The sequence below is a fragment of the Python bivittatus genome, unplaced genomic scaffold (assembly GCF_059951505.1).
Source record: "Python bivittatus isolate LINGU-HERP-01145 unplaced genomic scaffold, Pbiv_v1 ctg000480_np1212, whole genome shotgun sequence".
Lineage (NCBI taxonomy): Eukaryota > Metazoa > Chordata > Lepidosauria > Squamata > Pythonidae > Python > Python bivittatus.
This window is the reverse complement of record NW_028277075.1, coordinates 74582607-74598168: the sequence shown is the minus strand read 5'-3', so window position 1 is coordinate 74598168 and position 15562 is coordinate 74582607. Positions and strand designations below refer to the sequence as shown.

General features: G+C 43.1%; 1 protein-coding gene across 8 annotated transcripts in view; it reads right to left on the bottom strand.

Annotated features, from left to right (window-relative positions):
* OBSL1 (obscurin like cytoskeletal adaptor 1) overlaps positions 1–15562 on the bottom strand; it is a 61665-nt gene that overhangs the window by 29984 nt on the left and 16119 nt on the right. For 7 of the 8 annotated variants that reach the window (XM_088146334.1, XM_088146333.1, XM_025171466.2 and 4 more), the window contains exons 10-15: positions 12896–13168; positions 11783–12055; positions 8428–8700; positions 7132–7404; positions 1652–1930; positions 920–1192 (exon numbers count right to left, since the gene is read on the bottom strand). In XM_088146334.1, the coding sequence (XP_088002460.1) occupies positions 920–1192; positions 1652–1930; positions 7132–7404; positions 8428–8700; positions 11783–12055; positions 12896–13168 (1644 nt within the window). The remainder of the gene's footprint in view (positions 1–919; positions 1193–1651; positions 1931–7131; positions 7405–8427; positions 8701–11782; positions 12056–12895; positions 13169–15562) is intronic. The other variant, XM_007435701.3, reaches the window with a different exon arrangement.

Sequence of the window (15562 nt, the reverse complement as noted above, 5' to 3'; positions counted from 1 at the left end):
CATTTAAATCCAATAGCTCTAAAGCAATTAATATTGGAGTTCCTTTTGCTAGATGGGGGGGTGGGGTGGGGTTACAAATTTGTTTAATAAAAAATAATAAATCAGGAGGGGCAATTTTTAGGAGGGATGTCCCTAGAGAGATGCTAAACAACACACGAAGGTGGAAGAGAGGTGGTTCCTGAAAGTACTTTGCCAGGCATCAGTGGGATTTCTTTTGAAGAATCATTTTTATTTTATTTTATTTTATTTTATTTATTTGCTAAGTACATTCTTATACTCTTCAACATCTGAATGTCAGACAGCTACTGCTTCTAGAGAAAAGCAGCTACAGGAGAAGATAGTTTTCCATCAAGGAGCATTAAACTTTTTCCTGCTTCTCTTCTGATTGTTTCTTTCTACTCAGCTGCTTTCTCTCCTGCTAGATTTCAGGTACACTGAAAATCAGGGAATATATTGATGGGGTAGAGAATGGCAGCAGAAAAATGAAAGGGAGGAAACAGTAAGCACTTTCCAACCACTGCTTCTCCACTAACAATTGTCTTCCCTCACTGCCCTTTTCTTTAAAAGAAATCGTTCCTACAGTATCTGGATAGTGTATAATGATGATTTTGATATTTACGATGCCCCCTTCTAATTTCAGTCCAAGCCATGCCAGCAAGATCTCACACTTAAGCACAGGACTGTCCTTTCCCCTTTCCTGTTTGAAGAAGCTCAAATCCACATCATGCTGGAAAGCTCAAGAGCAACCAAAAATGCTGGAACCAAAACCTCCAGATCTGACTTCTTCTCATCAAGATACGAGCACCTTCAGGAAGTGCAAAGAGGAAACAGCCCACATCTGCAAAGTCAGAAGGGGTTGGTACTATTTATTTGAATACAAAACATATGTAGTGAGGTCAATCCCCAGAGAATTCCTCACTTGTGACGGTGACATTGAAGAAGATGGAATTGCCAGCAGCATCACACATATACTGTCCTGTATCGTGTTCCTGGGCTGCAGGGATGACCAGATGATGATGGGACCCCTCATTTTCCAGCAAAAAACCACTGTTTTCCACCACCTCCTTCCCATCCTTATACCAGCAAACTGCAGCATCTGGGCAAGACAGCTCACAGGATAGCACCACACGCTCTGAGGCCTGGTAGAGGTGAGCTGCATCTGCATTGGTGTGTATAACACGGACAGGCACCTCTGCAAAAGGAAAGACCATGATAGCATAGAATATGACATTTCCCAAATGAGCTAGGTTAGTGGAGATTATGAAGGAAATGTTACTGTGCAAAGAAATTAAATAGTTCTGATATGACAAGGAGATGGTGAACCGGTGTCTCTGCATCCCATATGCTAGCTATAAGTGAGAAGCAGAGATCCTGGTGATTGCTTGGCAAAGTTTGGTGTAATACAATCTATTAATGAACAGAAGTAACTTTTAGGAATCAATTGCAAGAAAATGGTGAGAGGGTAATGGAACAAAAGAACAAGCAGAAGTAAGACCAGTATTAAGGAGAAAAACGTAATCCAGGACCCAAGTTGGTGATGGACAGAAGAGATTCAGCAGTAACCCAAGATGCTTTCTCTTCACGTGGGAGTAACCTATCAGAGCTATGGGTTTACTCATGCACATTATTCCATCTTTTTGCCTCAACTCACCTTCCACGGTCACAGCGAAGTCAACTGAGTCATCAGATGTGCTACATGTGTATGTTCCTGAGTCCAAGAGGCAGGCTGAATGAATCAACAGTCTCCGAATGCAGCCCTCTGATTTAACAATGAGGTTATTATCATCCATCAGCACAGGATCTCCATCCTTGAGCCACTGGACAGAAGCATCAGGTGTGGAGACTTGGCACTCTAGAAGGAGTGGCGTACCAGCCAGGATAGTCTGGAAGCACTGAGCTTCTGGCATTGGAGAGATATGTACCTTGGGAGCTAAAGAGATACACTGTGAATGGGTGAAGAATCTTTGTTCTCTGATGGCCGAGTGAATTAGAACACATCCTCTCAAGGTGTTTTTTAAGCAAAAGCATGCTATGAATAAATGGAACTTCATTGTTAAAGGTGCTCCAACATTAAATAGCAAGAATGGGGACCTTCACGTATTGCTGAACTATGACTCCCATTACTCTGATCATTGGTCATGCTGACTGGGCCATGAAGGGCACAGATTATCTATCCTTCTTGCAAAAAAAAAAAAAAAGTTGTTTCTGAAAAGAGAAGTGCTGGACTCGAGCTTATCTGATCTGCGCATCTGAATTCTGCACCAGTGAGTTTAATATATTCATTAACATTCTTTGCCCATGTTTATGAATGCATTATCTTTCTAGTCCTCAGATTTCAGAACAAAATCCCAGCAGTGAACACACAGTGAGTGATGCTCTCTCTAAGGTGTTCTGGCCTCAATGCAGTTTGCTTGATATCTCTTGTTGCCAACTGGATGCTAATGAATAATAGGCAAATAAAACTTGCTCCAAAAGCTTGTTACCTCCATCTTCCTTCTCCCTTTCTCCTTCTCAATGAGTTCAGCTTATGCTAGAAGAACAGTTGAGTGGGATGTATCTCATATTACAGCCATTTATAATGTTGGACCAAGAGTTTTCTGTGAATTGTATCTTGGAAAAGATCCAAAGCTAAACTCAGTTTCTCCATGAGGAGCTTATTGGAGAACTCATGAATCTGACAGACATCCAAAGAAGTGTAAATTAACTTTACTGAGAAGTTAAAATGAAAACACAATATGTAATCAAATAGGTATTGAATAAAAAATTGCTATTCAGAGAAGTATGCAAAAGGTAATTCAATTTAGACCTGGCTACAGTCACTTTTAGGTATGTTGTAATTCTCCTCTCTATGAATGCCCACTAGGAGAAGACTTATTTTATCATTAGTTTTTATATTGCTTTCATCTTTTATTATGGCTATAAGTTTTTCAAGATATGTTCATTATAAATTTGAGAGAGAGAGACGTCTGCGAATATAAGGTGGATAGTTGTGAAAAACCACAGGCCACACAAAGTTTGTGTTGGGAGATAAAGACATCATCAATCAACAATTCCCACTGCTCCTATTGATGTTTCCAGAACATCCTCAGTCTCAATTGAGAGCTTTGGAAGTAATGGATTCCCATAGGAAGTAAACGCAATGTCTGATTATTTTCCAGGGTTTTAAATCTCCTTTCTGTGTCCCTCTCCAGCTTTTTAATAGGCAACCAGGCAAGTGCCTCCCAGAGATCAGCTGGGTGGCCAGACATTTGCCTCCCCAGAATACATAAGGATCTAAACTCCTTCTTCCCTGAGGTTTTTCCCTTCGGTGGATCCTTGCTGGAAACCAATTACTTCTAGGGGTTCCTTTTTTGCATCTGCATAAACATATTCAGAATTTATCTTTCTTCTTTGCAATAAACTAAAGCCGGAGCTGTACTAACAATTTGTTCATTGCAAAGAATGCCTGCTGCGGTCTCCAGCACTTATTTTTATATATATCTTCAGGCTGAGTAGTTTTATTTAGATTTGAGCCAGCTCAGTAAATACCTTAATACTGCATTGTCACAAAACTGGGCAAGTTCATTAATAGGTCACTGTTGCCTGTAAGTTGTGCTTAGATATACTAGACCGCAAAAGAGCAGAGAGGGCCCTGGAGAGCAAGCAGCTCGCTGAGGGGAAATAAGGGATCTCCCAATTCCCCGCAACTGAGACTTGGGCTTCTTTCATGCTACTGGAAAATCGGAAACTGAATCCAGGCACAATTGCTCAGACATAGGAACTAGAGACCTCAGATGAAGAAAACATTGGGGTTTTGTTTTTATTCTTTCAGCGCCAGAGGATGTGCACCTTCGAGGATATGACCTTTACCCAAATCTTCCCACCCGCTTCCCATTCTATTCAGCCCTCTAAGCTTGAAAGGTCAGGGATCCCCACACAACTTGATAGACCCAGGGAGGGGGTGGAGGGAAGATTTAAGAGAAAATGCACCTTTGTAATGATGGGGGGGGAGGCGTTGAATGAGTAGAGCAGGGTTTCTCAACCTTGGCATCTTTAAGACGTGTGGACTTCAACTCCCAGAATTCCCCCCCCCCCAGCAATTCTGGGAGTTGAAGTCCACACGTCTTAAAGTTGCCAAGATTGAGAAACCCTGGAGCAGAGAGAAACATCTCCATTGCTTTGACCCTCAGGGAATTAAGGAGATTCAAGCATGGTGACCTGAGCTCTTCCTTGTTAACAGCCTTGGGAGTGAAGCTGCCATCCCATAATGGAAATGGGGAGCTGGTGCAGGTCTCTGAAGGCCCATGTCCACAGAGTGAGCTCTGGTGGAGAAGCTGCACTACCCCACTGCCCCCATCGTCACCAGAAAGCCTCAGCCGGGCCCTTGCATGTAACATAAGCGTGGAGAATGGCACAAGGCCCATATTGTGCATTAATCTAATGTTATAGTGAGACGGTGGAAGGTCAGGTTCTTGGTCAAAAAGTCTGCAGTCACTCTGAGGTCATACAGATATGGCAAGAAATACAATATATACAAACTGTATTCCTTTCGGCTATTTTCATGTTTCTTAATTTTGTTTTCTCATGAATATCTCTTTGTCTTTCAGTACATATTCAATTACACGTTGTCCTTTTGTTTAAATTTCTCAGGAAATATCATGTAAATATCTCCAGCTGTCTCTCAAACTCTTGGACGACTCATGAGAGGATCAAAAAAAATTCAGAAATATTGACAAAAATAAAACTATTATTTTATTGAAAGCATTTTTATTCTGCTCTAGCTAGAAGGTCTGTCAGAACAGTCTACAAGCTCAGGACTATGCTCGCCCTGCTTATAATCGTGACACACAGAGGAAAAATGGATGGAACAGGAAAGAAGCATGTTTAGGCATCCATTTCTTAAGGTTATTGGTCTTACAAGAACCACGCGTGCACATGCAAAGGAACGTATACGTGGGTCCAGAAGTGGCAAAAGGCAGAGACAACCTAAGCAAGTTACAAGGGAACCAGGAGCCCCAGAAGGGGAGCCAAGAGTGCTTGTACCACTCTGATAATTATCATACAGTTTCTTTTCATGACAGTGTCATGCAGTTATTAAGGTTTTGAATGGGGGAGATGCAGATTCAAGTCTCTACTCAGCCAGTGAGCTCCCTGGATGGCTTTGGGTTAGGCCATCTCTTTTACTTCAACCCACCTCACTAGGTTGCTGTTACAGAGAAAGAATTAGGGGAAACCCTCATGTCCACCATCTTGAGCATGCCAAAACACAGGAGGATATAAATGCAATCCTCAGTGGAGACTGGGACTCTGCAATCTACCCAGCTGTCAGATGCACTAGGGAGATGAGGCCAGGAAATTAACTCCCCAGGAAGACTAAAACTACTTTAACTGCAATTGGCTGTAACTACAGAATCTTGCAACTCTGATTGGGCTGTACTTCCTCCCTCCCTCTTATAGTTCACTGAATTAGGGAGGTCTTTGTCTGAGCTGCTTCCAAGTGTTATCTGGTTACTCTGGACTTAAAAAATGTTTTAGCCCCTTTTGCCTAGGTAACGGCGCCTGCATTTCTCTGTCAAGGTCATCTTTCTTACTCACTACACCAGCCAGGCTGCCAAGAGACCAACTTTTTTTCTCCTGGCAGGACTGCAACACTTTCCTACTTAGGGAAAGGCAGACATTCACCATGCATACTTTTCTGCCTCTCTGGAAAAGCTTCCCCCGTTGAATTTCTACCTTTCAACACTGTTCAAAGATAGTGAGTCATTCTTTGCAGGGAACAGAGAATATAAGAATTTTCATTCATGGCTTCCCAAGATAGAATTGCCATCCTTGCTAAGAATATCCAATTACAGCAAACAGGTTCTGTATTTAAAAATAGTTGCTTTTTAAATACATATTCCTGAGAACAGGATTTCATTGCAGAAGGAAATGGCATCGTGTCAGGCAGTATGAAGTAAGGGAGAAATAGGAGAGGGAAGTGAGGTGGGGGAAGCTGTTATTTAGCACCATTAAGTGCAAACATCAAAACATTATTTCAGGACTCTTAATGGGGCTGTGTAAGCAACTGTCTCTCTAGCCTCAGAACTTCTCCTTGGACTGTTTAATTCTTTCTATTAATACCCTTGGCCCTTGCTGTTCCTGTTGCTCTCCCCTCCTTTCAAGACATAATTAATAGAAATCTGAATCTAACCCTTTTGTTGTTGCTGCAGCACTTTTCATCCACCACTTTCAGCAGCATGAGAATGTTTAATTATTTTGCCTCTCCCCCCCACACATAAAAAAAAAGCTGTGTGGTTAAATACAGGTAGTCTTTGTTTAGTGACCACAATTGGGACCCACAACTTGGTTGTTAAGTGAAGTGGTCTTACTTCAGCTTTCCTTTGCTTTACAGACCTGTGAAAGTCTTAAATGCAAGAATTTATTTGTTTGTTTATGTATCATATTTATATGGCCACCAATCTCACGAAGCATGACTCTGGGTAGCATACAATCAAACCATAAAAACAGTTGGTCTTAAAGTTACTTTTTCATCACTGTCGTAACTGTGAATGATCGCTAAATGCAGACTGACTGTAATGTTCTAATCTCAGCATCTTTGCCTCTGATGGACTGTGATCCACAAAAGCTTTTTCAGTGATAAATTTATTAGATTTTCAGATTGCGCCCCCCTCCCCAAAACTCTTCCTAATGTAGCTTCCTGGCTGAATGGCTACCTACACTGCATGCCAAAGATCCAAGTTCAATCTCTACCATATAAGGCCATGGCTGGGAAAGGCTCCTATGGAAAGCCACCTCCTCAGTGTAGGGAAAACCAAGCTAGATGTCATAAGGCTGTTTCTCATCCTCCTTTGTGAGAAAAAAAATCTTCTTTTTGCGGGGTGTAACCCAGGAAAGCTGAAATTATTCTGGCCACAAAGCAAATGATACTCTGACACTTATCGATGAGGAAGAAAATGGGCACAATGTAGATTGGGAGAGCCAAATACCTGCCTGATCCCTAACACTGAACAGAGTTATACCAGTTCAGAGTATTTAGCTCAGAATTGTTTCCTCTGAATGACAAGTCAGAACCAAACTTCCAGCGTGACTCAAAGCAAATATATTTAATTTATTGTAATGGGCCTAAAGGAAGACTCATGGCACATTACTGACCTGCAACTGTAATGTTGAAGAAGGCAGAGTCATCACCCACATCGCACACAAACTCGCCAGTATCTTGCACCTGCGCTAAGGGAAGGATGAGTCGTCGGTGGGGCCCTTCGCTTTCAAACAGCAAGCCTTCACCTTCTTCTAATTCCTCCCCATCTTTGTACCAGTGGACAGGGGCGTTGGGGCAGGACAGCTCGCAGGTCAGCACCACGCGGTCAGAAGCCTGATAAGCATGAAGTGCTTCAGCGTTGGACCGCACAATTTGCACAGGGGGTTCTGCAGGAGCGTAGGAGACAGAGAAACCAGAAGGAGTTTCAGGAGAACAGCTGTATACCTGCACACTCGAGGTGTAGGGATGAGGCCTGTAACGAAAAGGGCTCCCACGGGTGGAAGACCATCCAGTGCCCTCCAGATGTTTTTTAAAAGCAATTCCCACATTCCTGACCACTGGCCATATTGGTAAAGATTCATGGGAATAGTAGTCCAAAACATCCGGAGGGTACCTGCTTGCAATCCCGAGTGAAAAAGCACAGACCAAAACCCAGGAGGAAAGAGGAGTTGGTGCACCATGGGAAATGCATGTGTTCTGAAAGCTATTTTGTGTGAAGCAAAAAGGAAGGAAAATATTAGAGAAAATATTCACTCCTTCCCATAACATAAAAATTGAGGATCATCCTCTGAAGCCAATAGAAAGCAGGAGACTTAAGAAAAACAAAAGGAAGAATTGCTTTTCACAAGGCATAATCAGTTTATGATATTCACTGACAAGGGTTGTTGTGACGGCCGGGCATTTAACATAAACAGTCTTGTAGAAGGATTAGATAACCAGTAGAAGATAGACTGCCTTACTATGCAGAATAGCTTACTGTGCAAGTCCTACATTCCCAGTCATTGTATCTCTGAGTGACCACCAATTACCTGAAGCTAAGAACTGAACATGGAAAGCACAACTGCTACGCTGATCATAAAGTTCCTATGTGCTTCTGTTTCATCATTCATCAGAAACACGGCACAGTATAAGTGGGTCAGGGACCAATTCAAGTCTCCTTCAGACCAAAATACACCCATATAGCCTTTAAAACAACTCGGTGTGCAGCAGCTCACATTACACAGTGCATTCTAGATGTACTAGACTTTAATTCCCATAACTCTCAGCCAACCACAAACTTTGTTTCTGCTATATGGAAGTTCTAAGAGCTGTAATCCAATCCACCTAGAAGACACTTGGCAGGGGAAGAGGTGAAAGTACACGGTTTGGGAAGATGGCCTTTGCCTAGTAAGATAAAGTAATCCTCTTGCCTGTGACAGTGATGTTGAAGAATGCAGAATCGCCGCCTGCATCACACACAAACTCCCCTGAATCTTGAACTTGAGCCAAAGGAATGACCAGCCGACGATGGGGGCCCTCACTCTCCAGCAGGAGCCTCTCGCTTTCCTCCACCTCTTCTCCATCCTTGTACCAATGTACTGGAGCATCAGGATGAGAAAGCTCACAGGATAACACCACACGTTCTGCAACCTGGTAGGCTTGGGTCTCCTCGTCACTGGAGTGTATGATCCTTACAGGACGATCTATGGCAAGAGGATACATTCTATGAATGAGGATCAGCAGAAATAGGATTATGAAACATGTCCCCCCCCCACCCCATTTGTCTATCCATGTATGTGGCTTTTATAAGGTGCCTGCTCCAATGAGTTTGAAATCCAATATAGGACATGTTGGTCTGGTTGCTATATTGTGGTAAATCATGGTTTACAATTTATTGAATGAACTATAATTGGCTGTGTTCACACATACGTGCTAAGCAAAAATTGAACAAGCTACATTTAATGGGTTCACATAGTATGCTCAACCCTTAACAAGAACTTTTAAATCACAACTGCAACACTGTCATAACATATAATACCCAAATAAATAAATCTGATTTATACAACACACTAAGACAATGCCTGAGTTCCTACAACATGCTGAATCCCAAACTACCTATCTTCATTTTGCCTAGCCTAGCAGGTCATGCAAAGCTTGTCATTATGGCTCAGAGTGATTGGTAACTCAGCTATTGAAAAGAGCAGAAAAGAAGGCACAAAAATTGAGAGATGGAGCAATGATGAATGCAGAGAACTAACGATTGTTGGAGCCAAATAATTAAGAATTATATGCAAATTAATATGCAAATCTGACCCCCTTTTTTAACATTGGTAACCTTACAATGAACTCCAATTGGATTAAAAGGATTAACTGACATTTTTGTATAGGACTGGATGGAAGGAAATCTGCAAAAAATCTAGATCAAATCTGGATCCCTTCAAAAGTTACCGATGAATGATTATTTTTAATATGACAAAACTATTACATAAATGGGGAACAAACAGAATAAGCAGATTATCTCACTATAGTTGAGCCCTATGACAATGTAACTTTTATGTGACAGGCAGGCTAGCTTTTTGTCAACTATGCAAAATTGCCAGCAAACTACTTCAGAGGTTCTTCTTTTATTTGGTTTGTTTTTGGGGTGGATTGAATTAGGCTGGAGAGGTCAGTTGTTCAGGTACTTTGATGTCAAGCCATTAAGGGTTTTACAAGTCAAAATAAGCCCTTGGAGTTCCACTCAGAAGCCAATAGGAAGCCAGGGAAGGTCCCAGACCAGCTGTACAATGTGCTGCTGCTAGGATCCACCAGCTAAAAACAGAGTGCTGCATTCTGGACCACTTATAGCTTCTGTGTGGTCTTCAGAAACAACCCCACAAAGAGCCCTTTATGGTAGTCCTGACCCATAAAAATGAGGGTAGGAGTTACTGACATGAGGTCCTCCTGCTCCAGGTACTGTATGTCTGCAACTAGAGCCCCAAATGCCCCACTGGCCACAGCAAAGGGCCCCCTACTCATGGCCTCCACCTACCCATCCCAAGTTGTAGCCATGAATCCAGGGGAAACTGCAGAATTATCACCACGAAAACCAACCTTCATGAGAAAACAGTTCAGCCAAGCCTTTCAAGAAACCAAAGTCCCTGTTGGGCTCTTGGTAGTCTCTGAGCTTGGTGTTTTCCTGCAGATGTTTCATTACCAGGCTAGGTAGCATCATCAGTGCGAGGGAGAGTGGGGTTTGCTGGCTGTTTAGATATACCTTGCCCTATCAGTCTTGGCTATTGGGGGATGGTTTCTTCTTTGATAGTTACTTGATTAGGACGCTCTTTTTTCCTGATTGCTTATCTGGGGCTGTTTCCTGCTTATCTGGGTATCAGTTGCTGGGGAGGATGTGCTCTGGGCTGGTTGTTTCTTTCCATGACTTCTGTTTGTATCAATAAACGGTATTGAAGGGATCAATATCTAAAGTGGCAATGAAGCAATATCTAAATTGGCAATGTTAACTTCATAGCTTTAGAGTATGCGCAGAGTTCTCTATAGCCAAGCTTCAATACTAACAGCACTTAGCGAAATTGCAAGAGGAAGCAACTAACCACAGATGAGCTAGCTCAGATAATAGGGACAACTCCTCCCGAAGAGACTAAGTCTGAGGCCTGATAAGGAGGGAGGACCCAGAACAAGGGTCTGCAGGGACTGACAAGGTATAAGAGTTAGGGGGAACTCCTTTAAATTAATGTAAGCAAACAAGGGCAGGGAATAGAGTTAATGTAAGCAAACAAGGGCGGGGAATAATGTATTCTGCTAACGTTTCTTTGACTGGTTGTAAAACTCATCTTTATTATCTGCCTTTTTAAAAATACTATAAAAGGCTGTGGTTTTGTCTCCAAGGATGTGCCACCCTGCTCTCTCTTGGTGCATGGGGTGGGCACCCAGACTTTTGCTTGGCCAAATAAAACGCTGCTTAGAGAAGTCCCTGCTTGAAGTCTCTTATTTTGTGCTGCTGATTGATTTCAAGTTTTCTGGGTAGCCGAGAACCTTACAGTATGTAGATGAGGTTTATCTCTCTGGATCCCATGATGGCTGATTTGACTGTTTTGTTACCAAACTTGGTCATGAACCATCTGCTGGAAAACAACCAAGCTCAGAGAACACCAAGAACCCAACAAATCAAAGTCATCTAAAATGTGTAGGAAAGTGTCTGTCATGATTCAGCCACAAGTAAGATGAGCGTAGGAAAACTGGCAGCAATTTCAAAGGGGAAAGGTAAACAAGATGGTCCCTCCTGTAACCTGCTCACACATCTCCACTAAATGCCTGAGAAAAGGGACAAAAAGGAAGGTGACTGAAGTCTTCTGCAGCATCAGCTCCCTTGAGTTTGCTGAGCTAAATCAAACATGCAACCATGACAATTACAAAAAAACCCAGCCTTGTCTGAATTCCAAAACATAGTAGCTTTCTAAAGTGACGTGGAACATAGATTCTTTTTTAAAAGGTAATGCCTCCTTCAATTCAAGCTCAAATCCTGTGGACCACATGACATGCCTACATTGTTTTCTTAGCAACAGAATGGAAATGGTTTGTTATTCCCTTTCTATGGGATGTTTATGCAGCTTCCCAGTAAGCCCCAGGATTTCCTTGTGGTCTCCCATCCAAGACTGAACTAGGTCCAACCCAACTTAGCTTTTTTGAGATCAGCCAAGGTTAGCCAGGCATAGCCACCTGCTGTGGCCTTTTTAAGGAAAATGCACTTTAAATCCCTAAGAGGGAAAAATAACAGATCCCACTGACCTGAAACAGTTACAGTGAAAAAAACAGAGTTGCCTCCCACATTGCACACAAATTTTCCTGTGTCTTGCACCCGGGCTGAGGCAATGACCAGGCGGTGATGGGGCCCTTCACTTTCCAGCTGCAGACCTTCCATGTCTTCTACTTCTTTCCCATCTTTGTACCAGCGCACGAGAGCATTAGGACAGGACAGCTCACAGGCCAAGGTCACTCGTTCTGAAGCCCAGTAGGTGTGAGCTTCATCTGCATTGGAGCACACCACCTGCACAGGTGGCTCTGCAAGAGGAAGGGCACCAGATGTAAGGAAAAGACCACATTCAATAGCAGTGAGCAAATCCTGGCAACTTCAGTTATGGCCCTGTGAAGCCCTGAAGAGTTGCTGCCACTTTGGTTAAGTTCTATTGCACTAGAGAGACCATCTCAACATAATGCAGCTTCAGATGTTTTCCTAACAGGAGGGTCAGTAATTAGAAGAGTTCTCGAGCCTGGACCAAACCATCTTTGTAGCACAGCATGACGTTGTGCCACATCTCTGCATCAGGTATGATTGCATCATGTAGTCATGACTGATGAAGAGACAAGCAGAATCAGCCACTTCCACAGGAGATTTCCTGGGACTGCTCACATGACCCCTTCTTGAACTTCCCTCCAATGAGGAGAAACACCCAAAACTGTGGTGAGCTCAAGCACAGAGCTGAACTTTGACAGATATTGAGTAAAACCACCTTTTGAGATGTAAGAAATTGCAAGTGCCTCCAAGGATCGCAAACCTGGAAAAGCGGTGTTAGAGGCAACATAAAATAAAAGGGAGGTATATCCCAGCCTCTCTCGGGAAAGGAAAATGAGGAACCAAATATATCTGCAGTAACTTTGCTGAAGCAAAACAGAACTGGGCCTGCCGAGGGGTTGGAAAGAAGATTTCTTAGAACAGATTTTCCAGCTTTTCCCAATCTGAGAAATTCTGAGTGTTCTGGGAATTGCAATCCTAATTCATCTGGAGGATGGGAAGGGCTGGTTTAGGAACATCAGGTATGAGTCCAACTGAAGAACATTGAAAAATAGAAAGTAATTCTATATAAATAAAGCACGAGGCTGTTTAGAAGGGCTATTTCTGACCTGTGACGGTGATGTTGAAGAAGGCAGAGTCATCACCTGCATCACACACAAACTCTCCTGTATCTTGGACTTGGGCCGAGACAATGATCAGCCGGCAGTGTGGACCCTCCTTCTCCAGCAGGAGGCCCTGGCTTTCCTCCACCTTTTCCCCATCCTTGTACCAGCGCACAGGGACATTAGGGCGGGACAGCTCACAGGCCAGCACCACACGCTCTGAGATCCAGTAGGCGTGGGCTTCCTCAGGACTGGAATGGACAATCTGGACAGGAGTTTCTGTGGCACAAAGAAATGTGTTGGGAAGATTACAGTGCCTTCTTACCGCACCACTTCATCTGCACAAGTGGAAACTCACTAAGGGCATTTTGCATTGCATCCTTAAGCTGCTTCTGCTCTGTGTTCTTCTAAGCCACCTGAAGAAAATCCTGTCAGACTAAGACCCTTGGCAGCCACTTGCAAGGTCTTCAGTTTGGACTGTAGGCTACCATGTCTTCCCAATGGACAATTCTCCAGCTTCCCATTCCAGAAAAGCAATTGCCAGTCACTTTCATTCTTGTGGGCAGGTCCCACTGGCCATACATATTTTTACATATGTGTATGTGGGTGTGTATGTGCATATGCACACACATATGTGTATCTCGTTAAATTTATATATACAAACTTAAAGGATCAAAATGTATGTACATGTGTGTATGTGTATACACACATACACACACACAAACTTAAAGCATCAAAATGCATATATGTAGCTCCAGCCACCACCTTTAAAATAAATAAGTCTCCTACATCTCTACTAACTATATAGAAGAGGGAAATTCAGGAGATATAGCTTGACACGCAAATTATATATGGGAAACTTCTAGAGGAATCCAGCCGCTCTTGGGCCTTGGGCAAATCACTCCCTCAGCCTTACCTATTTCACATTGTTATTATTCTGATACTCAGATAAGCACTGTTAAATTCTTTATACATAAAATCTAAACAGATGAAAATAATGTCCCTCATAACAGCTTGTTCATATGTCTTACTAAGCCCTATTGTGGCTTAACAGTGAATGAGCAAAATTGGCTTCCCTTTGAAGTGGGTAGCAGGCTAACAAACAATGAAGGCTCTGCCTGAGGTTTCCTTAGTTCATGACTGAGCTCCAAATCTGTTTCTGGAGCCCAATCCCTCAGGATTCTCCATCAAAATTCAGAGGCAAACCCCCAGAAATAGCACAATTTCCCAATAAATTCCAACATAAAGAAACAAGGTTTGCAGATCGATCGATAGATCGACCGATCCTGGATGATTCATCCTTGACAAAACAATTAGCCCTTCCCACTTTTTGATGTCATTGCATTGCTGTCCACTCTTAAGTACCAAAAACATTATGTTAAAAAATGCAGCCTCCATCTGCAAAGCATTTGCTGACTCTGCTTTAGTATGTGAGGAGAACCATAAACTCTGGTATGTTTGAAGAGGTATAATCCAGAGAAGGAATCCAAGGAGATCTTTTGGAGATGCTTTCTTTGCTTGTGGCTCTCATAAAGAGACCCTCGTGTAGAAAACATGCTAAACAAACCATGGACACAACTACCTCTGATTTGTTAGCCATGCCCATTCGGGAAAGGACCAGTGACTGCGATGGTGCAGATTCACAGCTAAGCATAATATGATTTAGTGTCATATGTAAACACTGTCAATCCTATATAGGGTCCACAGATATAAACTTCCACTGAATTCAGTGGGACTTTCTCAGCCCTCACAACGCATCCTGTAAAGTGGAGCTACTGCTGGCATCCTGTGAATATGTGCCAGGATGGATGAAATGGATAAAATGGATGGATGAAAGGCTGCGAAGGTCCTTCCCTACGACTCACATTGCTCTCAATAGAAGAGAATATCTGTAGCTCAAGGTTGAACTGTGGAGTCCTTGGTGAGTCCCAGCCAAGCTCAGAGAACACCAAGGACTCCTTATATTGCTCTCCTTCCATCCTGGAAGGATGGAAGAAAACAGCGGCAGCAGGAGATTTGCAATCGCCGTTGCTGATTCCTATTCTGCTTCTTTTGCCTTTGCTCTGTAGCCTCCTGTCTTCCCTCCAAGGTGACCGGGCCTAACAGATTTTGCACACGTTGAAGCTGTCCTCAGACAGCCTCAGAACAAGAGGGAAAACATTTGTTTTTAACCCTAGCATTCCTTCGGGCGGCTTCAGCCTGCCTCACTCAAGGGCTGGGGACAAAATGAAGGCAGCCTCATCGGAACAGGGCAGTAAAAGGATGCTGCCAGAGTACGGTTACATGAGAGCAGAGAAGGACCAAAGGAAAAATTGCCTGAAGCAAGACAACACTTTTGCAGTGAGTTGACCCCAGGCTTTTAGGTCCACCGGGTTCAAAACAATATCCCTGTGGCTCTTATATCACATCACCAAAGGAATCTGTGCCAGAAAGCATCGGAAAGGCTCCCTGACCCCTTGATGAAGTTGGTCACATGTTTTTGTTTTTGTTTTAAATACATTCAGAGAGCACTCGACTTGCCCTCGGTTGTGCCTGCAGGAGCTTTTGTCTTTGAGGAAGAGGTTGTACTAAGTACCTGCTTCCACCCAAAGGCAACAAAACAAGCAGCCTTTAAAGGGAGGCTTTCAGGCATCTGCAGCAGCTGCTTCACTGGAGCTTCATACCAAGACTTTG